Genomic DNA, 25,998 nt, shown 5'->3' with positions numbered 1-25,998 from the left:
TTGGCTCGCAGGCCCAAAGAGAGCATTATTCGAAGAGCAATGCACCGAGGGCCGGGTGGTGGATAGTCAGAGACTATGGGTTCAATAAAGAACAGGAGACTGGTGACGAAGTATACGTGAGCCGGGCTATGGTCAAACGTGACATGCTGATGCCTCCCTCACATAGCCTGTGTGTAGGAAAAAAGTCTGTGTTTTGTAAAGACTGGTGTCGGAAGGGCTGGTATGTGGTGGGATCACTCGCCCTGCCTCTAGTGAGGAAGTGGAGAAGAGGGAGGAGGAGGCGGAGTTGGAGGAGCAGCACCACAATCAGCACTGCAGCCCGCCATCCCAACCCATGTCCTGGAACAGAAGCTGACCAGGCCGCAGCAGCACCAAAAGGAGGGAGCCGAAACCGAGACCCCTGTTCAGGCCGAGCAGAAAGAAGAGGCGTGGAAGCTCTGTAATTCTTTGATTTTTTCTCGTTACACCGTTTGCCAATCAGATTAATTTATTTTATATCTCGATAGGTCTGTCGCTTATGAGCACAGCGACACCAAATATGCCTATTTATTTTTTATTTTTTCAAGATTTTATTTTTAATGGGTCAAAAGGAGAGTGATTGAAATTTTGTGGGGTTTTTTTTTCATATTTTTAAAAAAAACTTATTTTCTCACTTTTTTTTCTACTTGTTGGTCCCCTCAGGGAACTTGAAGCTGAGATCATCTGATAGCTTGTGCTTTTCCCTTTGAGGGTGTCTGCACCGCTATGTAAAGGAGAAATCATGATCCCCTATGAATGACGTCCATGATCCGGCATGGGGACATTTTCTCTGCCCCCCAGACCTCTTTGAAGGGCCTGCTGGAAAAATGCTCGGATTCCCCATCGACTCCCATTACACGCGTTACTAGAGGCGAGCCTGCGAGTATTAGGAACTGCTTGGGTTGGAGTAACGAGCATTTGAGGTGTCTAGTGCTCGCTCATCCCTGTTGTCTAGTTACCCTGTTACCCACGCCCCCTTGTAAAATACATAATAATGACACTAAATAAAAAGGTCCCCGTCTCCAGAACTGGATGGTGGATTTTAAAAACAACAAAAAAAAACACAAAACTTCCTCCTCAAGGGTCATCGGGAATAAAATGAATGCAAACAGTGGCCACTGTGCCCGGGTGACCGGTGATGACCTCAGTATACGGCCATTCACCGAATGAAGACACAAAACGCAGCTCAGTAACGGATAAAGGCGTTTACTGTATCAAGAAAGGCAACAAATGATCTCGTCGCTTCCATTCCACAAGGACGCGTTACATAGGGAAGGTTTCTACATCCGGAGGCGGCCCAGTTCCTGGGGATTTCAGGCTCGTTGTGGCATTTTTAGCAGCTGATGGTAGAACTACTGGATATTACACGGCCATCGAGCTTTCTTCTCTGGTTGCACATTCTCGGCGAGCCACTGTTTCTTTTTTCTTTCAATGTCATTGTCATGCGCCACCTTCAGTATCATTTGCACCCGTTTCGCATGCTCCTCCTCTGGAGAGTCCATTGTTGGCACTCCTTCACTGGCCACAAAATCCACGTAATCCAAAATTTGTGTCAAGATGGTGAGAAAGGTTTTTTCCTTTTCAGGAGACTTCACATGATTATCTGCTGTGTAATTCTCCACCTCAAATATGTTCTCCATCCCCAACTGTACAAACTGGGAGCGCAGCTTGTCAGCGTCACCGCGTATCTTATTAGTAAGGACGATGAACGGGAGGAAACCTGCAGGAGAGAAGAGAAAACACCAGATACTGACAGTGATCACACCAGCAGAATAGTGAGTGCAGCTCTGGGGTATAATACAGGAGGTAACACAGGATCAGTAATGTAATGTATGTACACAGTGACTGCACCAGCAGAATAGTGAGTGCAGCTCTGGAGTATAATACAGGATGTAACTCAGGATCAGTAATGTAATGTATGTACACAGTGACTGCACCAGCAGAATAGTGAGTGCAGCTCTGGGGTATAATACAGGAGGTAACTCAGGATCAGTAATGTAATGTATGTACACAGTGACTGCACCAGCAGAATAGTGAGTGCAGCTCTGGGGTAAAATACAGGATGTAACACAGGATCAGTAATGTAATGTATGTACACAGTGGCTGTACCAGCAGAATAGTGAGTGCAGCTCTGGAGTATAATACAGGATGTAACTCAGGATCAGTAATGTAATGTATGTACACAGTGACTGCACCAGCAGAATAGTGAGTGCAGCTCTGGAGTATAATACAGGATGTAACTCAGGATCAGTAATGTAATGTATGTACACAGTGACTGCACCAGCAGAATAGTGAGTGCAGCTCTGGAGTATAATACAGGATGTAACTCAGGATCAGTAATGTAATGTATGTACACAGTGACTGCACCAGCAGAATAGTGAGTGCAGCTCTGGGGTATAATACAGGAGGTAACACAGGATCAGTAATGTAATGTATGTACACAGTGACTGCACCTGCAGAATAGTGAGCGCAGCTCTGGGGTATAATACAGGAGGTAACTCAGGATCAGTAATGTAATGTATGTACACAGTGACTGCACCAGCAGAATAGTGAGTGCAGCTCTGGGGTAAAATACAGGATGTAACACAGGATCAGTAATGTAATGTATGTACACAGTGGCTGTACCAGCAGAATAGTGAGTGCAGCTCTGGAGTATAATACAGGATGTAACTCAGGATCAGTAATGTAATGTATGTACACAGTGACTGCACCAGCAGAATAGTGAGTGCAGCTCTGGAGTATAATACAGGATGTAACTCAGGATCAGTAATGTAATGTATGTACACAGTGACTGCACCAGCAGAATAGTGAGTGCAGCTCTGGGGTATAATACAGGATGTAACACAGGATCAGTAATGTAATGTATGTACACAGTGACTGCATCAGCAGAATAGTGAGTGCAGCTCTGGGGTATAATACAGGATGTAACGCAGGATCAGTAATGTATGTACACAGTGACTGCATCAGCAGAATAGTGAGTGCAGCTCTGGGGTATAATACAGGATGTAACTCAGGATCAGTAATGTAATGTATGTACACAGTGACTGCCCCAGCAGAATAGTGAGTGCAGCTCTGGGGTATAATACAGGATGTAACTCAGGATCAGTAATGTAATGCATGTACACAGTGACTGCACCAGCAGAATAGTGAGTGCAGCTCTGGGGTATAATACAGGATGTAACGCAGGATCAGTAATGTAATGTATGTACACAGTGACTGCATCAGCAGAATAGTGAGTGCAGCTCTGGGGTATAATACAGGATGTAACGCAGGATATGTAATGTAATGTATGTACACAGTGACTGCACCAGCAGAATAGTGAGTGCAGCTCTGGGGTATAATACAGGGTGTAACTCAGGATCAGTAATGTAATGTATGTACCCAGTGACTGCACCAGCAGAATAGTGAGTGCAGCTCTGGAGTATAATACAGGAGGTAACTCAGGATCAGTAATGTAATGTATGTACACAGTGACTGCACCAGCAGAATAGTGAGTGCAGCTCTGGGGTATAATACAGGATGTAACGCAGGATCAGTAATGTAATGTATGTACACAGTGACTGCATCAGCAGAATAGTGAGTGCAGCTCTGGGGTATAATACAGGATGTAACGCAGGATATGTAATGTAATGTATGTACACAGTGACTGCACCAGCAGAATAGTGAGTGCAGCTCTGGGGTATAATACAGGATGTAACTCAGGATCAGTAATGTAATGTATGTACACAGTGACTGCACCAGCAGAATAGTGAGTGCAGCTCTGTGGTATAATACAGGATGTAACACAGGATCAGTAATGTAATGTATGTACACAGTGACTGCATCAGCAGAATAGTGAGTGCAGCTCTGGGGTATAATACAGGATGTAACGCAGGATATGTAATGTAATGTATGTACACAGTGACTGCACCAGCAGAATAGTGAGTGCAGCTCTGGGGTATAATACAGGGTGTAACTCAGGATCAGTAATGTAATGTATGTACACAGTGACTGCACCAGCAGAATAGTGAGTGCAGCTCTGGAGTATAATACAGGAGGTAACTCAGGATCAGTAATGTAATGTATGTACACAGTGACTGCACCAGCAGAATATTGAGTGCAGCTCTGGGGTATAATACAGGATGTAACTCAGGATCAGTAATGTAATGTATGTACACAGTGACTGCACCAGCAGAATAGTGAGTGCAGCTCTGGAGTATAATACAGGATGTAACTCAGGATCAGTAATGTAATGTATGTACACAGTGACTGCACCAGCAGAATAGTGAGTGCAGCTCTGGGGTATAATACAGGATGTAACGCAGGATCAGTAATGTAATGTATGTACACAGTGACTGCATCAGCAGAATAGTGAGTGCAGCTCTGGGGTATAATACAGGATGTAACTCAGGATCAGTAATGTAATGTATGTACACAGTGACTGCACCAGCAGAATAGTGAGTGCAGCTCCGGGGTATAATACAGGATGTAACTCAGGATCAGTAATGTAATGTATGTACACAGTGACTGCACCAGCAGAATAGTGAGCGCAGCTCTGGGGTATAATACAGGATATAACTCAGGATCAGTAATGTAATGTATGCACACAGAGACTGCACCAGCAGAATAGCGAGTGCAGCTCTGGAGTATAATACAGGATGTAACTCAGGATCAGTAATGTAATGTATGTACACAGTGACTGCACCAGCAGAATAGTGAGTGCAGCTCTGGGGTATAATACAGGAGGTAACTCAGGATCAGTAATGTAATGTATGTACACAGTGACTGCACCAGCAGAATAGTGAGCGCAGGTCTGGAGTATAATACAGGAGGTAACTCAGGATCAGTAATGTTATGTATGTACACAGTGACTGCACCAGCAGAATAGTGAGTGCAGCTCTGGGGTATAATACAGGATGTAACTCAGGATCAGTAATGTACTGTGTGTCCACAGTGACTGCACCAGCAGAATAGTGAGTGCAGCTCTGGAGTATAATACAGGAGGTAACTCAGGATCAGTAATATAATGTATGTACACAGTGACTGCACCAGCAGAATAGTGAGTGCATCTCTGGGATATAATACAGGATGTAACTCAGGATCAGTAATGTAATGTATGTACACAGTGACTGCACCAGCAGAATAGTGAGTGCAGCTCTGGAGTATAATACAGGAGGTAATGCAGGATCAGTAATGTATGTACACAGTGACTGCACCAGCAGAATAGTGAGTGCAGCTCTGGAGTATAATACATGAGGTAACTCAGGATCAGTAATGTTATGTATGTACACAGTGACTGCACCAGCAGAATAGTGAGTGCAGCTCTGGAGTATAATACATGATGTAACTCAGGATCAGTAATGTATGTACACAGTGACTGCACCAGCAGAATAGTGAGTGCAGCTCTGGGGTATAATACAGGAGGTAACTCAGGATCAGTAATGTATGTACACAGTGACTGCACCAGCAGAATAGTGAGTGCAGCTCTGGGGTATAATACAGGAGGTAACTCAGGATCAGTAATGTAATGTATGTACACAGTGACTGCACCAGCAGAATAGTGAGTGCAGCTCTGGGGTATAATACAGGAGGTAACTCAGGATCAGTAATGTAATGTATGTACACAGTGACTGCACCAGCAGAATAGTGAGCGCAGGTCTGGAGTATAATACAGGAGGTAACTCAGGATCAGTAATGTAATGTCTGTACACAGTGACTGCACCAGCAGAATAGTGAGTGCAGCTCTGGAGTATAATACATGAGGTAACTCAGGATCAGTAATGTTATGTATGTACACAGTGACTGCACCAGCAGAATAGTGAGTGCAGCTCTGGGGTATAATACAGGATGTAACTCAGGATCAGTAATGTACTGTGTGTACACAGTGACTGCATCAGCAGAATAGTGAGTGCAGCTCTGGGGTATAATACAGGATGTAACTCAGGATCAGTAATGTAATGTATGTACACAGTGACTGCACCAGCAGAATAGCGAGTGCAGCTCTGGGGTATAATACAGGATGTAACTCAGGATCAGTAATGTAATGTATGTACACAGTGACTGCACCAGCAGAATAGTGAGTGCAGCTCTGGGGTATAATACAGGATGTAACGCAGGATCAGTAATGTAATGTATGTACACAGTGACTGCACCAGCAGAATAGTGAGTGCAGCTCTGGAGTATAATACAGGAGGTAATGCAGGATCAGTAATGTATGTACACAGTGACTGCACCAGCAGATTAGTGAGTGCAGCTCTGGAGTATAATACAGGATGTAACTCAGGATCAGTAATGTATGTACACAGTGACTGCACCAGCAGAATAGTGAGTGCAGCTCTGGGGTATAATACAGGATGTAACGCAGGATATGTAATGTAATGTATGTACACAGTGACTGCACCAGCAGAATAGTGAGTGCAGCTCTGGGGTATAATACAGGGTGTAACTCAGGATCAGTAATGTAATGTATGTACACAGTGACTGCACCAGCAGAATAGTGAGTGCAGCTCTGGAGTATAATACAGGAGGTAACTCAGGATCAGTAATGTAATGTATGTACACAGTGACTGCACCAGCAGAATAGTGAGTGCAGCTCTGGAGTATAATACAGGAGGTAATGCAGGATCAGTAATGTATGTACACAGTGACTGCACCAGCAGAATAGTGAGTGCAGCTCTGGAGTATAATACAGGATGTAACTCAGGATCAGTAATGTATGTACACAGTGACTGCACCAGCAGAATAGTGAGTGCAGCTCTGGAGTATAATACATGAGGTAACTCAGGATCAGTAATGTTATGTATGTACACAGTGACTGCACCAGCAGAATAGTGAGTGCAGCTCTGGAGTATAATACATGATGTAACTCAGGATCAGTAATGTATGTACACAGTGACTGCACCAGCAGAATAGTGAGTGCAGCTCTGGGGTATAATACAGGAGGTAACTCAGGATCAGTAATGTATGTACACAGTGACTGCACCAGCAGAATAGTGAGTGCAGCTCTGGGGTATAATACAGGAGGTAACTCAGGATCAGTAATGTAATGTATGTACACAGTGACTGCACCAGCAGAATAGTGAGTGCAGCTCTGGGGTATAATACAGGAGGTAACTCAGGATCAGTAATGTAATGTATGTACACAGTGACTGCACCAGCAGAATAGTGAGCGCAGGTCTGGAGTATAATACAGGAGGTAACTCAGGATCAGTAATGTATGTACACAGTGACTGCACCAGCAGAATAGTGAGTGCAGCTCTGGGGTATAATACAGGATGTAACTGAGGATCAGTAATGTAATGTATGTACACAGTGACTGCACCAGCAGAATAGTGAGTGCAGCTCTGGGGTATAATACAGGATGTAACTCAGGATCAGTAATGTAATGTATGTACACAGTGACTGCACCAGCAGAATAGTGAGTGCAGCTCTGGGGTCTAATACAGGATGTAACTCAGGATCAGTAATGTAATGTATGTACACAGTGACTGCATCAGCAGAATAGTGAGTGCAGCTCTGGGGTATAATACAGGAGGTAACTCACGATCAGTAATGTAATGTATGTACACAGTGACTGCACCAGTAGAATGGTGAGTGCAGCTCTGGAGTATAATACAGGATGTAACTCAGGATCAGTACAGGACATCTGGATGGCGGGTTACACTGTTCTCTATAAATCTTGTGTACATCACTACCTCCAGTGTTATCATTATCAGACTTTTGTTACCTGTGATTTTTTGAACATTTTGAAGAAACTCCAAAATTTCTGCTTTTTCCTCCATCTGTATTTGTCTTAATGCACTGTAGAATGATGAGAATGGCGTTAGTGAACCTTTTACTGTAGAGTTGCTTTGACACAGACACTATTAGTGGAATTTTTGTGACTAGAGATGAGCGAACAGTGAGATGATTGTGTGCCCATTTATGGAAGCGAGCAATTCCTGATACTCGCATGATCGTTTCGAGTAATGAGTAGTGTTGAGTGATACCGTCCGATACTTGAAAGTATCGGTATCGGGTAGTATCGGCCGATACCCGAAAAATATCGGATATCGCCGATACCCGATACCAATACAAGTCAATGGGACTCAAGTATCGGACGGTATCCCTTATGGTTACCAGGGTCTGAAGGAGAGGAAACTCTCCTTCAGGCCCTGGGATCCATATTAATGTAAAAAATAAAGAATTAAAATAATAAATATGGACATACTCACCCATCCAGCGGCCCCTGGACTTTACCGCTGTTAACCGGCAGCCTCCTTTGCTAAGAATGAGCGCGTTTAGGACCTTCCATGACGTCATGGCTTCTGATTGGTCGCGTGCCGCTCATGTGACCGCCATGCGACCAATCACAAGCCGCGACGTCATTCTCAGGTCCTAAATTCCTAGAATGCTGCTGAGAACAATGGGGTAACACTTTTACTCCATTTTAAGGACTGACAATAAAACATTCCAAATCAAACAGAACTTGACGTTTATAGGAAGAATAAATGTTAAGGAACATTCTCTCCTGTATAAAGACTTGCTTATAAGGCAACATTTAAAACAGATTTAAAAAATAAATAATAATGTAAGTAACCACAATTGTATGTTATATTAAAATATTTAAAAAATAGAATTTCCAGTTTGATTTATGAAGGATGCAAGAAGTGACAAAAATGTGACATAGGAGGGACTCAGATAAACCCAGTAATAGAAATAAAGGAGGCCTCATACACATTCTGGTCACATTGTCATGTAGTGGTCTCCTGGACTCATAAAGGCAGTCTGGCAAGATTTAAAAGCAGGGTCATCCATACACCCTTGAAGGCACCAACTGTAGTGCCAACATTCAAATATTGTGATCAAAGTGTAGTTATGGCACTTCTACACTTATAAAAGCTCTGCACACAATGCAAAGCCTGCCAATAATTACAAGCAGGGTCATCCATCCACCCGTGAAGGCCCCAACTATAGTGTCTCATAAAAAAATTAAGAAAGTGTACTTGTGGTAGTTGTACACTCATAAAGGCTTTGCATAAAGTGCAAAGTGAGGAGTAAATTATAGGTAGGGTCATCCAGTCACCCATATATCACAGTACTGCTGTCTGGTGGTGTGGAAAAGTGTGGTGTAATCCAGTGTAGTGCTGTGCCTTCTGAGAGTGTTGGGAGACACTCACTTTGCTGGTCGCTGAGGCATATGCGGGGACACTCAGGGTTAAACAAAGTCCATTTGGTTTATTAGTAAGCAGCATAAACCGCACCTCAGGAACCAAGTAGTATACAGCCACCAGTACAATGTCCGTTAACCATTCAGCTCTATAGGAAAACACAGTCTCTCACTGACCCCGGTCAGCACAACACAGACTCCTGTCCGCTACCTGTTGGTGTCGGCCACGCAGGTTCCCGAATGCCTCTTATCTTCAAAGGTATCCCCATAAACATAGCATAAATACAGTGTCTCACTGACCCCGGTCAACATCACTCACGGTTGGCAGACTGTCCACTTCAAAGGTATCTCACAGACCTTCCTTCCTCTGGCTCAGACTAGCTGGCACTCCTTCCCCTGGCTGTGCGATGTCCACCAAGCAGGTTTGGTCTGGAGCCACACACACAGGAAGACTTCTCCTTCACTGCACACAGACCACTCTGTATTGTGCAGCCTGGACACATGGAAATCTGTCCATACTGACAGACTCCCAAACACTCTCTGCCATGTGCCAAACACACCTCCATTACATAGGTGTTACCACACCCAGGTACCGATCACATGGCTAGTCAGGTAATCGTGACATCACCGCAGGTCCTCAAACACACAACCACACAGGCTTCATCTTGGGTGTTCAGACACACCCCTTGGGTGGGTTTGTAGGTGACTGGACCCACCCATCTCTCCAAGTCACCTGGAAGCCTCCCAATGTAAAGCAAATGCCTCAGCAGTAGATCTGCTGAGCAAAGCACTCCCAGGCTTCCATCTCAGGGCCTCCCAACTCTGTGATACATACCGACCATTCATCACGACATCGGTCAGTGTCTCACCATCACAGTTACAAATCCAAGCATATCCTGAGGAGCCCATACAGCACCCCCTAGCTGTAACAGGGGTAACTGCCTCACATAGGCTATGTCCATTGTTATCAGAGTGAGTCTGTCTGTACATTCTGCTGACAGGAGAAAGTGCGGCGCCCCCACCGCCGCAGGGCCGAGGGGTACCCGGTACCGGGCCTCTGAGTCTCAGTTCTGGGGTTGTCACGGTGGCTAGACCCGGTCCGTGGCCCTGCCTGCGCGGGGACGTCCAGTGAATAGGTGGTGAATGGTGGTGTAGTTGTGAAGTGCCGGTCGCAGTAAATAACGAGGACACCAGGTTGCAGTCTCTTTACCTCTTTACTGAAGATCTCTGGGTCCTCAGTCCGGAATACGGTCAACCAGGCTGCGCAAGTCCGGCCGGTCCAATGGCACCTCCAGAGTTCCCTTTGCAGGTGGAAATCTGTGCCTTCCTGCTAGCGCTATGTGTTGTGGTCCTCCCCTGCTGTGCTTACGGGATAGTCCCCACAACTGTTGTGTCTGTTTCTCGTGTTCCCTCACAACTCGATTAGATGATGTTCTGCTAATCCGTCCCTCCCGGTGTTATGGTTGGGACGCACCCGTATGACGGGTAGGCTCGGAGCTCTTCCGGGACCCTAGAGTCGCCCCTCTCCACAGGTTGCCCCCTATGTCTTAGGTGATTTAGGTGAGACAGCCTGCCTGTGACTGACTGTCCTGCCATTGGTTTGAAGTATTGCCTGAAGCTATATATAGAAATACTTCCTCGGCGTTCCGGCCGCCGGTTGTGCGCCTCAGTAGGATGTTGCCTCGGTCTTACAGCACGACTCCTACTGGTATTCTCCTTCTTGCTTTGATCTCGTTTCTCTCTCAGCACAATATATCTCGCTTCTGATCCTTTCTTAGGGCACCGCCGCTATGCTGAGCAGGCACGGTCCCGTGACGTTCTTTCTCGTTGCCAGGCCTCTGTCAGGGTCCCAAACCTGACAGGGACCCTACCGAATCTTCCCCCACAACAACCTTTGCCACGAGGTGTTGCCTGGTTCCAACCCAGTCAGCTTTCTCCTCTAACTTCCTGCCTGACCCCCAGTTTTACCCACCAGGTGAGGAGTGGCCTAATCAATAGAACCCTTAGCTCCCCCTGGAGGCCCGCTTGTGAAATGTATTGGTGTATGTGATACCTGGTCAGATGAACTCCTTCAGTGCCATCAGACGTACCATAGCTCCCCTTAGCGGCAGAGCTTCAGTACTGCAACGACCAGGACTCTGGGGCGCTGCAAAAGTGCCAGTTTGTTATGGCCCCAACAGTTGCACTAAAAACCCACTCAGACAAGATGCTAGGGGCAGGGCAGCGCAACACCTCCAAGGCATAGAGGGACAGTTCATATCAGGAGTCCAGCTTTGAGAAGCATTTCTTGAAGTTTGCAGAGTAATTAGGGAGTACACTGGTTTTGTCTGCCAGGTATGACTTAACTAGAGATGAGCGAATTTGTTCGGAAAACAATCGCCAAACGTAAATTCGGCACAATTATGGCACATTTGGATTCGTGATCGGAAACACAAGCAATTTTTTTTTAAATCGGTAACATTCGGTAAAAAATGCTGGAAAATATTTGTATTGCCACAAAAGTATTTTCAGCACTTTATCAACGATAATGGTGGTGTATGATGAGCTTTCGGCACGTGTTTGATGAAGGAAGGGGGTTGCAGAGCTCAGAGGAGCGGCGTTCTTGTAAACAGTCATTTTTTCCCCCCCTTTGTGTGCACATTGCAGCCAGTCAGGGCGCAGGAAACACCCACAATGTCCTGACACAACGGCTTGTGTCATTGGCTGCTGAAATCACATGTCCCTCTCCATATAAATAGCGGACATCTTGTTTTAGCCCCATTTTGACACAGTAACACTGCAAGAGGCTGCTCATGACACTGGCATTGTTAACAGCAAGATTTTAGCTAGTTAGTTAGGCAGCTAAAATAAATACAATGTCCATAAACATATCAATAATCTATAAGGGACCTTAAAATAAGGAAAAATACTATTCCCATCACATTCAGAAAAAATGGGTGTATTATAACTATACAACCTAAAACAACGGATACAAATAAACCAAAACACACCACTGGGAAAAATGTATAACAATAATTTTTATTGTTACATTTAAAAGTTCAGTACATCCAGTGATGAAAACATGAATGAAAAAATAAAGACATGAAACATGTATCTGGAAACAATCAAAAGAAGGATAGTACTCAAATACAATAGGTGTAAGGAGGAATAGTAACAAGCTATAGGGTAGCTTAGTGATAATAACCCTAAATAGGTCCAAAAAGAGAACCTAGAATGTCAAGGTGATAGTAAAGTGCATATAGTGCAGACTGCAGACCATAATGGTCAAAATAAAACAGCCATGAAAACAACCAAAGGGAAGTATGTAGTTCACAGCTTACCCATAATGTTGTAAGAAATGCCCATCCACGGTACCACAAACGCCCCGACGCGCGTTTTACTGATGTGATTATCAAGGGGAGTGACACATTATTATTAAATTATTTTGTACATTTCTTCCAGTGATGTGTTTTGGGTACTTTGTATCCGTTGTTTTAGGTAGTTAGTTAGGCGGTTGTATATCAGTCAGATAGAGTAGATAGCTAGTGTCCAGTGTGGCTGTTAAATTTACCTTCCAGCACTTTTTTTGGGGGGGCCATTACCGAGGTTTACAGACAAAACCAGCAAATCACATGTCCTACAAGTATGTTGTGCACTGATTCTGCATCAGTAATGTAATGTATTTACAGTCATGGCCAAAAGTTTTGAGAATGACACCAAAATTATATTTTTCCATGATCTGCTGCCCTCTGGTTTTTATTAGTGTTGTCTGATGTTTATATCACATACAGAAATATAATTGCAATCATATTATGAGGACCAATAGGTTTTATTGACGTTAGAATGAGTTAATGCAGCAAGTCAATATTTGCAGTGTTGACCCTTCTTCTTCAAGACCTCTGCAATTCTCCCTGGCATGCTCTCAATCAGCTTCTGGACCAAATCCTGAATGATAGCAGTCCATTCTTGCATAATCAATGCTTGCATTTTGCCAGAATTTGTTGGTTTTTGTTTGTCCACCCGACTCTTGATGATTGACCACAAGTAGTGTTGAGCGATACCGTCCGATACTTGAAAGTATCGGTATCGGAAAGTATCGGCCGATACCGGCAAAGTATCGGATCTAATCCGATACCGATACCCGATACCAATACAAGTCAATGGGACTCAAGTATTGGAAGGTATCCTGATGGTTCCCAGGGTCTGAAGGAGAGGAAACTCTCCTTCAGGCCCTGGGATCCATATTAATGTGTAAAAGAAAGAATTAAAATAAAAAATATTGCTATACTCACCTCTCCGACGCAGCCTGTATTTCACGGAGGGAACCGGCAGCGTTCTTTGCTTAAAATGCACGCGTTTCCTTCCTCCCGTGACGTCACGGCTTGTGATTGGTCGCGTGCCGCCCATGTGGCCGCGACGCGACGAATCATAGCAAGCCGTGACGTAATTTTCAGGTCCTGAATGTCGAATTCTAGGCATTCAGGATTTTAAAATTACGTTCCGGCTTGTGATTGGTCGCGTCGCGGTCACATGGGCGACGCGACCAATCACAAGCCGTGACGTCACGGGAGGCAGGAAACGTGCGCATTTTAAAATTACGTCCCGGCTTGTGATTGGTTGCGTGCCGCCCATGTGGCCGCGACGCGACCAATCACAGCAAGCCGTGACGTAATTTTCAGGTCCTGAATGCCTAATTCTAGGCATTCGGGATTTTAAAATTACGTTCCAGCTTGTGATTGGTCGCGTCGCGGTCACATGGGCGACGCGACCAATCACAAGCCGTGACTTCACGGGAGGCAGGAAAAGTGCGCATTTTAAAATTACGTCCCGGCTTGTGATTGGTTGCGGCACGCAACCAATCACAAGCAAGCCGTGACGTAATTTCAGGTCCTGAATGCAGAATTCTGCATTCAGGGCCTGAAATTATGTCACGGCTTGCTGTGATTGGTCGCGTCGCGGCCACATGGGCGGCACGCAACCAATCACAAGCCGGGACGTAATTTTAAAATGCGCGCGTTTCCTGCCTCCCGTGACATCACGGCTTGTGATTGGTCGCGTCGCCCATGTGACCGCGACGCGACCAATCACAAGCCGGAACGTAATTTTAAAATCCTGAATGCCTAGAATTAGGCATTCAGGACCTGAAAATTACGTCACGGCTTGCTGTGATTGGTCGCGTTGCGGCCACATGGGCGGCACGCAACCAATCACAAGCCATGACGTCACAGAAGGAAGTAAACGCGCGCATTTTAAGCAAAGAACGCTGCCGGTTCCCTCGGTGAGGTCCAGGCTGCGTCGGAGAGGTGAGTATAGCAATATTTTTTATTTTAATTATTTCTTTTACACATTAATGTTGTTTCGATACCGATACCCGATACCACAAAAGTATCGGATCTCGGTATCGGAATTCCGATACCCGCAAGTATCGGCCGATACCCGATACTTGCGGTATCAGAATGCTCAACACTAACCACAAGTTCTCAATGGGATTAAGATCTGGGGAGTTTCCAGGCCATGGACCCAAAATCTCTATGTTTTGTTCCATGAGCCATTTAGTTATCACCTTTGCTTTATGGCAAGGTGCTCCATCATGCTGGAAATGGCATTGGTGGGCGCCAAACTGCTCTTGGACGGTTGGGAGAAGTTGCTCTTGGAGGACATTCTGGTACCATTCTTTATTCATGGCTGTGTTTTTAGGCAAGACTGAGTGAGCCGATTCCCTTGGCTGAGAAGCAACCCCACACATGAATGGTTTCAGGATGCTTTACAGTTGGCATGAGACAAGACTGGTGGTAGCGCTCACCTCTTCTTCTCCGAATAAGCTGTTTTCCAGATGTCCCAAACAATCGAAAAGGGGATTCATCAGAGAAAATGACTTTGCCCCGGTCCTCAGCAGTCCACTCCCTGTACCTTATGCAGAATATCAGTCGGTCCCCGATGTTTTTTCTGGAGAGAAGTAGCTTCATTGCTGCCCTCCTTGAAACCAGGTCTTGCTCAAAGTGTCTCCGCCTCACAGTGCGTGCAGAAGCACTCACACCAGCCTGCTGCCATTCCTGAGCAAGCTCGGCACTGCTGGGAGTCCGATCCTGCAGCTGAAACAGTTTGAAGATACGGTCCTGGCGCTTGCTGGTCTTTCTTGGGCGCCCTGGAGCCTTTTTGACAACAATGGAAGCTCTCTCCTTGAAGTTCTTGATGATGCGATAGATCGTTGACTGAGGTGCAATCTTTGTAGCTGCGATACTCTTCCCTGTTAGGCCATTTTTGTGCAGTGCAATGATGGCTGCACGTGTTTCTTTAGAGATAACCATGGTTAACTGAAGAGAAACAATGATACCAAGCACCAGCCTCCTTGTAAAGTGTCCAGTGATGTCATTCTTACTTAATCATGACTGATTGATCGCCAGCCCTGTCCTCATCAACACTCACACCTGTGGTAATGGATCAATCACTAAAACGATGTTAGCTGCTCCTTTTAAGGCAGGACTGCAATGATGTTGAAATGTGTTTTGGGGGTTAAAGTTCATTTTCTGGGCAAATATTGACTTTACAAGTACAGTCTGACATTCAGGCAAATTGCCATTAGAAAAAATGAAGCAGTAGACTTTGGAAAATTTATATTTGTCTCATTCTCAAAATTTTTGTCCATGACTGTACACAGTGTCTGCACCAGCAGAATAGTGAGTGCAGCGCTGGAGTATAATACAGGATGTAAGGCTGGTTTCACACTTGCGTTTTGATCTGCAGCGTTTTAAAAAAAAACGCAGGTGGTGAAAAAACGCATGTAAATGCATGCAAACGCTGCGTTTTTTAGACGCATGCGTTTTTGCATGCAGAAAAAAAACGCGGCGTTTTGACGCGTTTACATGCGTTTTTTCCTGCGTTTGCGTTTTTGAAACGCATGCTGAGAAGTGTGTGAGAGCTGCCAATCATCAAAATCAACTAGAAAACCCACTATTAATAGAATTAGCTAGGGTTAGGGTTAGGGGTAGAATTAGGATCCCTAGGGTTAGGGTTAGGGTTTTTATTAGAATGTCCTGGTCACCAGGTCACTGATAAGCCACGCCCCACCATCAAGGTGATAAAGGGATCCAAACCCTAACCCTACCCCTAACCCTAACCCTTGGGATCCAAACCCTAACCCTAACCCTAACCCTAACCCTTGGGATTCAAACCCTAACCCTAACCCTAACCCTTGGGAGCCAAACCCTAACCCTAACCCTACCCCTACCCCTAACCCAAGGGATCCTAGGGATCCTGTTGTGAATTCTGTTTTTGGGCTCCCTCTGGTGGTTACTGGTGGTACTGGTTGACTGGTGTCTTGTTTTTTCCAGTGCACCTGTTTCCATTAGGAAATTGGGAGTCTCCTATTTAGTCTGGCTTCCCAGTCATTGTAGTGCCGGCAATCAATGTTATCAGAGCACCTTGTTGCTTGCTTCCTGCTCCAAGTCTGCAAGTCAGCTAAGTTGAATCTTTGGCTTTTTTGTGTTTGTTTTGTCCAGCATGCATTTACATATCTCGTGCGGCTGGAAGCTCTAGTGATCTGGAATTGCTACTCCGGTGTCATGAGTTGACAACGGAGTTAAGGTAATTCCAGGATGGCTGTTCAGGGTTTTGAGGTAACCGCGAAGTCCTCTTTTGTATATTCCGCTATCTAGTCAGAGGGCCTCGCTTTGCTGAATCTATATTCATACTGCGTACGTGTTTTCCTCTTACTTAACCGTTATTATATGTGGGGGGCTACTATCACTTTTGGGGTTTCCCTGGAGGCAAGTCAGGTCTGTGTATTCCTCTATTAGGGGTAGTTAGTTCTCCGGCTGGCGCGAGGTGTCTAGAGACAACGTAGGCACACCCCCTGGCTACTTTTAGTTGCGTGTTAGGTTCAGTATCGCGGTTACCTAAGATACCATCCTTCCTAGAGCTTGTCCGTTTTTTGCCTAAGTCCCTGCCATTGGGAATCATGACAGTATTGCCGGCCAAATGTATTAAGAGTATTGGCTGAAGAAAGAGAGAAAAAAGAAGTTTCTGACACTTTTTTTTTTTTACTCAGAAGTTCTGTCTAGCCATAATTGCAGTCTGCTGTTTTTTTTTTTTTTCTCTCCTCTTAACCCCTGAATGGCTCAGATCTCTGCTGTTGAAAAATGGATATCCAGAGTTTAGCTTCAAACCTAAATGCTCTCGCTTCTAAGGTTCAAAATATCCAAGACTATGTTATGCATGCTCCTGTGTCTGAACCCAAGATCCCTATACCCGAGTTCTTTTCTGGAGGTAGATCTCGTTTTTTGAATTTTAAGCACAATTGTAAATTGTATCTTTCTCTGAGATCTCGCTCCGCTGGAGATTCCGCTCAGCAGGTTAAAATTGTTATTTCCTTGTTGCGGGGTGACCCCCAGAATTGGGCATTTGCATTGGCACCAGGGGATCCTGCGCTGCTCAGTGTGGATGCGTTTTTTCTGGCACTGGAGTTGCTCTATGAGGAACCTAATTTGGAGATTCAGGCTGAAAAGGCCTTGATAGCCCTCTCTCAAGGGCATGATGAAGCTGAAATATATTGTCAAAAATTTCGAAAATGGTCTGTGCTTACTCAGTGGAATGAGTGCGCCCTGGCGGCGAATTTCAGAGAAGGTCTCTCTGACGCCGTTAAAGATGTCATGGTGGGGTTTCCTACGCCCACAGGTCTGAATGAATCCATGACTATGGCTATTCAGATTGATCGGCGTTTACGGGAGCGCAAACCTGTGCACCATTTGGCGGTGTCTTCTGAGCAGGCACCAGAGATTATGCAATGTGATTGAATTCTGTCCAGAGGTGAACGGCAGAATTATAGGCGCAAAAATGGATTGTGCTTCTACTGCGGTGATTCTGCTCATGTTATATCAGCATGCTCTAAACGCACAAAAAAGGTTGATAAGTCTTTTTCAATTGGCACCTTGCAATCTAAGTTTATTTTGTCTGTAACTTTGATTTGTTCATTGTCATCTATTACTGTGGATGCCTATGTGGATTCTGGCGCTTCCTTGAGTCTTATGGATTGGTCCTTTGCCAGACGCTGTGGGTTTGGCCTAGAGCCTTTGGAAGTTCCTTTCCCTCTGAAGGGTATCGACTCCACACCTTTGGCTAGGAATAAACCACAATTCTGGACACAAGTGACTATGTGTATGACTCCTGACCATCGGGAGGTGATTCGCTTCCTTGTGTTGCATAACTTGCATGATGTCTTAGTGCTTGGATTGCCATGGTTGCAAACTCATAATCCAGTCCTTGACTGGAAAACAATGTCTGTGTTAAGCTGGGGATGTTGGGGGGCTCATGGGGAAGTACCTTTGGTTTCCATTGCTTCATCTACTCCCTCTGAAATTCCGGCATTTTTGTCTGATTTTTGTGATGTTTTTGAGGAGCCTAAACTGGGTTCTCTTCCCCCTCACCGGGATTGTGATTGCGCTATAGAATTGATTCCTGGCAGCAAGTTTCCCAAGGGTCGTTTGTTCAATCTATCTGTGCCTGAGCATGCTGCTATGCGAGAGTATATTAAGGAGTCCTTGGAAAAGGGACATATCCGTCCATCCTCATCCCCTTTAGGAGCAGGTTTTTTTTTCGTGGGTAAAAAAGATGGCTCCCTGAGGCCCTGTATTGATTATCGCTTGTTGAATAAGATTACAGTCAAATATCAGTATCCTTTGCCACTATTGATTGATTTATTTGCTCGTATTAAAGGGGCAAAGTGGTTCTCTAAGGTTGATCTTCGGGGTGCGTATAATTTGGTGCGGATTAAGCAGGGAGATGAGTGGAAAACTGCATTTAATACGCCCGAGGGCCATTTTAAGTATTTGGTAATGCCTTTTGGTCTTTCTAATGCTCCTTCAGTCTTTCAGTCCTTTATGCACGATATTTTCCGTAAATACCTGGATAAATTTATGATTGTGTATTTGGATGATATTTTGATTTTTTCGGATGACTGGGAGTCGCATGTTCAACAGGTTAGGAAGGTTTTTCAGGTTTTGCGGTCCAATTCTTTGTTTGTAAACGGTTCAAAGTGCATTTTTGGGGTTCAGAAGATCTCCTTTTTGGGGTATATTTTTTCCCCTTCTTCTGTTGAGATGGATCCTGTCAAGGTTCGGGCTATTTGTGATTGGACGCAGCCTACTTCCCTGAAGAGTCTTCAGAAGTTCTTGGGCTTTGCTAATTTCTATCGTCGATTTATAACTGGGTTTTCAAGTGTGGTTAGACCTCTGACTGATTTGACTAAGAAGGGTGCTGAGGTTGCCAATTGGTCCTCTGCGGCTGTGGAGGCCTTTTGGGAGCTTAAGCGCCGCTTTTCTTCTGCCCCTGTGTTGCGTCAGCCTGATGTTTCGCTCCCTTTTCAGGTTGAGGTTGATGCTTCCGAGATTGGAGCAAGGGCGGTTTTGTCACAGAAAGGTCCCGATTGCTCAGTGATGAGACCATGTGCATTCTTCTCTCGAAAGTTTTCGCCTGCCGAGCGAAATTATGATGTCGGTAATCGGGAGCTCTTGGCTATGAAGTGGGCATTTGAGGAGTGGCGTCATTGGCTTGAGGGTGCTAGACATCGGGTGGTGGTCTTGACTGATCACAAGAATCTGATTTACCTTGAGTCTGCCAGGCGTCTGAATCCTAGACAGGCGCGCTGGTCTTTGTTTTTCTCCCGGTTTAATTTTGTGGTTTCATACTTGCCGGGCTCGAAAAATGTGAAGGCAGATGCTCTTTCTAGGAGTCTTGAGCCTGACTCCTCTGGGGATTCTGAGCCTACGGGTATCCTTAAGGATGGAGTGATTTTGTCTGCTGTCTCCCCAGACTTGCGGCGTGCTTTGCAGGAGTTTCAGACTGATAGGCCTGATCGTTGTCCGCCTGGGAGATTGTTCGTTCCAGATGAGTGGACCAGTAGAGTCATCTCAGAGGTTCATTCTTCTGTGTTGGCAGGCCACCCTGGAATTTTTGGTACCAGAGATTTGGTGGCCAGATCCTTCTGGTGGCCTTCCTTGTCTCGGGATGTGCGTACCTTTGTGCAGTCTTGTGATGTTTGTGCTCGGGCCAAGCCTTGCTGTTCTCGGGCTAGTGGATTGTTGTTGTCCTTGCCTATTCCGAAGAGGCCGTGGACGCACATCTCTATGGACTTTATCTCGGATCTCCCGGTTTCTCAGAAAATGTCTGTCATTTGGGTGGTGTGTGACCGTTTTTCTAAGATGGTTCATTTGGTACCCTTGCCCAAATTGCCTTCTTCATCGGAGTTGGTTCCTTTGTTTTTTCAGAATGTGGTTCGTTTACATGGTATCCCGGAAAACATCGTTTCTGACGGGGGATCTCAATTTGTGTCCAGGTTCTGGCGAGCGTTCTGTGCCAGGATGGGCATTGATTTGTCTTTTTCGTCTGCGTTCCATCCCCAGACTAATGGCCAGATGGAGCGAACTAATCAGACCTTGGAGACTTATTTGAGGTGTTTTGTGTCTGCTGATCAGGATGATTGGGTCGCCTTTTTGCCGTTGGCAGAGTTTGCCCTCAATAATTGGGCCAGTTCTGCCACTCTGGTTTCTCCTTTCTTTTGCAATTCAGGGTTTCACCCTCGTTTTTCATCTGGCCAGGTGGAATCTTCGGATTGTCCTGGAGTGAACACTGTGGTGGATAGACTGCACCAGATTTGGAGTCATGTGGTGGACAATTTGAAGCTGTCTCAGGAGAAGACTCAGCAGTTTGCTAATCGTCATCGTCGTGTGGGTCATCATCTCCGTGTTGGGGAATTGGTGTGGTTGTCTTCTCGTTTTGTCCCTATGAAGGTCTCCTCTCCTAAGTTTAAGCCTCGGTTTATAGGTCCTTATAAGATTTTGGAGATTCTTAATCCTGTATCTTTTCGTTTGGATCTACCAGCATCTTTCACCATTCATAATGTCTTCCATCGGTCGTTGTTGCGGAGGTACGAGGTACCGGTTGTTCCTTCTGTTGAGCCTCCTGCTCCTGTGCTGGTGAAGGGTGAATTGGAGTATGTTGTGGAGAAGATTTTGGACTCTCGCATTTCCAGACGGAGACTTCAGTATTTGGTTAAATGGAAGGGATACGGTCAGGAGGATAATTCTTGGGTGACTGCCTCTGTTGTTCATGCTTCTGATTTGGTTCGCGCCTTTCATAGGGCGCATCCAGATCGCCCTGGTGGTTCTCATGAGGGTTCGGTGCCCCCTCCTTAAGGGGGGGGTACTGTTGTGAATTCTGTTTTTGGGCTCCCTCTGGTGGTTACTGGTGGTACTGGTTGACTGGTGTCTTGTTTTTTCCAGTGCACCTGTTTCCATTAGGAAATTGGGAGTCTCCTATTTAGTCTGGCTTCCCAGTCATTGTAGTGCCGGCAATCAATGTTATCAGAGCACCTTGTTGCTTGCTTCCTGCTCCAAGTCTGCAAGTCAGCTAAGTTGAATCTTTGGCTTTTTTGTGTTTGTTTTGTCCAGCATGCATTTACATATCTCGTGCGGCTGGAAGCTCTAGTGATCTGGAATTGCTACTCCGGTGTCATGAGTTGACAACGGAGTTAAGGTAATTCCAGGATGGCTGTTCAGGGTTTTGAGGTGACCGCGAAGTCCTCTTTTGTATATTCCGCTATCTAGTCAGAGGGCCTCGCTTTGCTGAATCTATATTCATACTGCGTTTGTGTTTTCCTCTTACCTAACCGTTATTATATGTGGGGGGCTACTATAACCTTTGGGGTTTCCCTGGAGGCAAGTCAGGTCTGTGTATTCCTCTATTAGGGGTAGTTAGTTCTCCGGCTGGCGCGAGGTGTCTAGAGACAACGTAGGCACACCCCCTGGCTACTTTTAGTTGCGTGTTAGGTTCAGTATCGCGGTTACCTAAGATACCATCCTTCCTAGAGCTTGTCCGTTTTTTGCCTAAGTCCCTGCCATTGGGAATCATGACAGGATCCATAGGGATTGGCTATTATGTTGACCTGGAGACCAGGACATTCTTCTAATTAAAAGCTTTGTTCAATGTGGACACCCCAAGATATACGATATTGCTATAGAGTACTAAAAATATAAACTCGGAGAGTATTCACTGTCATATTGTTAGGGTTAGGGTTAGGGGTAGGGTTAGGGTTAGGAGTAGGGTTAAGGTTAGGGTTTGGATCCCTCGGGTTAGGGTTAGGGTTAGGGGTAGGGTTAGGGTTAGGATCCCTTTATCACCCCGATGGTGGGGGGTGGCTTATCAGGGTGTATTCTTGTCTTTTTCTATAAAAACGCATCCGTTTAAAATGCAAGCAAACGCATGTACGCAAAAACGCATGCGTTTCCATTGACATCAATGTATTTTTTTACGCAAATCAAACGCAAATGAACGCATGCTTTTTTGCGGCAAATAAAGCCTCTGAAAATTACTACATGTTGCATTTCTGCAACATGCCGCATGCAGCCAAAAAAAAGTGAGTGGTCACGTGACCGCCACGCGACCAATCACAAGCCGCGACGTCATCTAAGGTCTTTCAAGCGCTCATTCTTAGGAACGGAGGCTGCCTGTTACATCGGTAAGGTCCAGGCTGCGTCGGAGAGGTGACTATATCAATTGTTGTGAATTCCGCTCTTGGGCTCCCTCCGGTGGTTGTAAGTGGCACTTTTCTGAGTTCTGCTCTTGGGCTCCCTCCGGTGGTTTTAAGCGGAACGGCTGCTCCTTGGATTTAGCACAGCAGCTGCTTCCACTGATTGTCTTTCTGGCTCGGCTATTTTAGTCTGGCCTTATCCTTCAGCCAGTGCCAGTTGGCAATGGTTCCTGTTTGGAGTCACATCTCTTTTTGGATTTCCCTGATATTCTGACCAGTTCAGCAAAGATAAGTCCTTGCTTTGTTCTTTTACAGTCCACTTGTTGTGGACTTAATCGTTCAGCACATTCTATGTTTTTCTTTCTAGTCCAGCTTATCAGTATGGATTTATTCAGTTAAGCTGGAAGCTCTGGGCAGCAGATTTGCCCTCCACACCTTTAGTCAGGTGTGGAGATTTTTGTATTCTCTGTGGTGGATTTTTCTAGTTTTTATTACTGACCGCACAGTATTCTGTCCTGTACTATCTATCGAGCTAGAAGTGGCCTCCTTTGCTACATCTTGGTTTCATTCTACGTATGTCATTTCCCTCTCCACTCACAGTCAATATTTGTGGGGGGCGGCCTATCCTTTGGGGATTTTCTCTGAGGCAAGATAGCTTTCCTGTTTCTACCTTTAGGGGTATGTCACGATTCTCAATGGCGAGAGAACATAGCCCAGCATATATGAGAACTAGCTCTTGGAAGATGGAAACTATACTGACCATGAACTAAACCTGCCGCACAACTAGAAGTGGCCGGGTAGCATGCCTACGTTTTTTAACCCTAGATGCCCAGCGCCAGCCAGAGAACTACCTAATCCTAGCAGAGGAAAAGACAGTCCTGGCTCACCTCTAGAGAAATTTTCCCAAAAGGCAGACAGAGGCCCCCACATATATTGGCGGTGATTTTAGATGAAATGACAAACGTAGTATGAAAATAGGTTTAGCAAAATCGAGGTCCGCTTTCTAGATAGCAGGAAGACAGAAAGGACACTTTCATGGTCAGCAGAAAACCCTATCAAAACACCATCCAGAAATTCCTTTAAGACTCTAGCATTAACTCATAACACCAGAGTGGCAATTTCCGATCACAAGAGCTTTTCCAGACACAGTAACGAAACAGCAGCTGTGAACAGGAACAAAATGCAAAAACACACAAGGACAAAAGTCCAACTTAGCTGGGAGTTGTCTAGTAGCAGGAACAAGCACAGAAGGCTTCTGATTACATTGTAGACCGGCAAGAAACTGACAGAGGAGCAAGGTTATATAGCGACTCCCACATCCTGATAGGAGCAGGTGAACAGAGGGGATGATGCACACAAGTTCAATTCCACAAGTGGCCACCGGGGGAGCCCAGAATCCAATTTCACAACAGTACCCCCCCCTCAAGGAGGGGGCACCGAACCCTCACCAGAACCACCAGGGCGATCAGGATGAGCCCTAGGAAAGGCACGGACAAGATCGGAGGCATGAACATCAGAGGCAGTGACCCAAGAATTATCCTCCTGACCGTATCCCCTCCATTTGACCAGATACTGGAGTCTCCGTCTGGAAACACGAGAGTCCAAGATCTTTTCCACAACGTACTCCAACTCACCCTCAACCAACACCGGAGCAGGAGGCTCAACGGAAGGCACAACCGGTACCTCATACCTGCGCAACAATGACCGATGAAAAACATTATGAATCGAAAAGGATGCAGGGAGGTCCAAACGGAAGGACACAGGGTTAAGAATCTCCAATATCTTGTACGGGCCGATGAACCGAGGCTTAAACTTAGGAGAAGAAACCCTCATAGGGACAAAACGAGAAGACAACCACACCAAGTCCCCAACACAAAGCCGAGGACCAACACGACGACGGCGGTTGGCAAAAAGCTGAGTCTTCTCCTGGGACAACTTCAAATTGTCCACCACCTGCCCCCAAATCTGATGCAACCTCTCCACCACAGCATCCACTCCAGGACAATCCGAAGATTCCACTTGACCGGAGGAAAATCGAGGATGAAACCCCAAATTACAGAAAAACGGGGACACCAAGGTGGCAGAGCTGGCCCGATTATTGAGGGCGAACTCCGCCAAAGGCAAAAAAGCAACCCAATCATCCTGATCCGCAGACACAAAACACCTCAAATATGTCTCCAAGGTCTGATTAGTCCGCTCGGTCTGGCCATTAGTCTGAGGATGGAAAGCAGACGAAAAAGACAAATCTATGCCCATCCTAGCACAGAATGCCCCCCAAAATCTAGACACGAATTGGGTCCCTCTGTCAGAAACGATATTCTCAGGAATACCATACAAACGAACAACATTTTGAAAAAACAGAGGAACCAACTCGGAAGAAGAAGGCAACTTAGACAAGGGAACCAGATGGACCATCTTAGAGAAACGGTCACACACCACCCAGATGACAGACATCTTCTGAGAAACAGGCAGATCCGAAATAAAATCCATCGAGATGTGCGTCCAAGGCCTCTTCGGGATAGGCAAGGGCAACAACAATCCACTAGCCCGAGAACAACAAGGCTTGGCCCGAGCACAAACGTCACAAGACTGCACAAAGCCTCGCACATCTCGTGACAGGGAAGGCCACCAGAAGGACCTTGCCACCAAATCCCTGGTACCAAAGATTCCAGGATGACCTGCCAACGCAGAAGAATGAACCTCAGAGATGACTCTACTGGTCCAATCATCAGGAACAAACAGTCTACCAGGTGGGCAACGATCAGGTCCATCCGCCTGAAACTCCTGCAAGGCCCGCCGCAGGTCTGGAGAAATGGCAGACAATATCACTCCATCTTTAAGGATACCTGTGGGCTCAGAATTACCAGGGGAGTCAGGCTCAAAACTCCTAGAAAGGGCATCCGCCTTAACATTCTTAGAACCCGGTAGGTACGACACCACAAAATTAAACCGAGAGAAAAACAACGACCAGCGCGCCTGTCTAGGATTCAGGCGCCTGGCAGACTCAAGGTAAATTAAATTTTTGTGGTCAGTCAATACCACCACCTGATGTCTGGCCCCCTCAAGCCAGTGACGCCACTCCTCAAAAGCCCACTTCATGGCCAAAAGCTCCCGATTCCCAATATCATAATTCCGCTCGGCGGGCGAAAATTTACGGGAAAAAAAAGCACAAGGTCTCATCACGGAGCAGTCGGAACTTCTCTGCGACAACACCGCCCCAGCTCCGATTTCAGAAGCGTTGACCTCAACCTGAAAAGGAAGAGCAACATCAGGCTGACGCAACACTGGGGCGGAAGAAAAGCGGCGCTTGAGCTCCCGAAAGGCCTCCACAGCATCAGGGGACCAATCAGCA

At 45.8% G+C, this 25,998-nt stretch overlaps 1 protein-coding gene across 1 annotated transcript in view; it reads right to left on the bottom strand.

Moving 5' to 3' along the window:
- Window positions 1-1,208: 1,208 nt before the first annotated feature.
- LOC143785108 (uncharacterized) overlaps window positions 1,209-25,998 on the bottom strand; it is a 53,585-nt gene continuing 28,795 nt past the window's right edge. Inside the window, exons 4-5 of the mRNA XM_077273780.1 lie at window positions 7,724-7,797; window positions 1,209-1,738 (exon numbers count right to left, since the gene is read on the bottom strand). Of these exons, the coding sequence (XP_077129895.1) occupies window positions 1,371-1,738; window positions 7,724-7,797 (442 nt within the window). The 3' untranslated portion in view covers window positions 1,209-1,370. The remainder of the gene's footprint in view (window positions 1,739-7,723; window positions 7,798-25,998) is intronic.

Source organism: Ranitomeya variabilis, chromosome 7 (assembly GCF_051348905.1).
Source record: "Ranitomeya variabilis isolate aRanVar5 chromosome 7, aRanVar5.hap1, whole genome shotgun sequence".
NCBI lineage: Eukaryota > Metazoa > Chordata > Amphibia > Anura > Dendrobatidae > Ranitomeya > Ranitomeya variabilis.
This window is presented reverse-complemented; position numbering and strand designations above follow the sequence as displayed.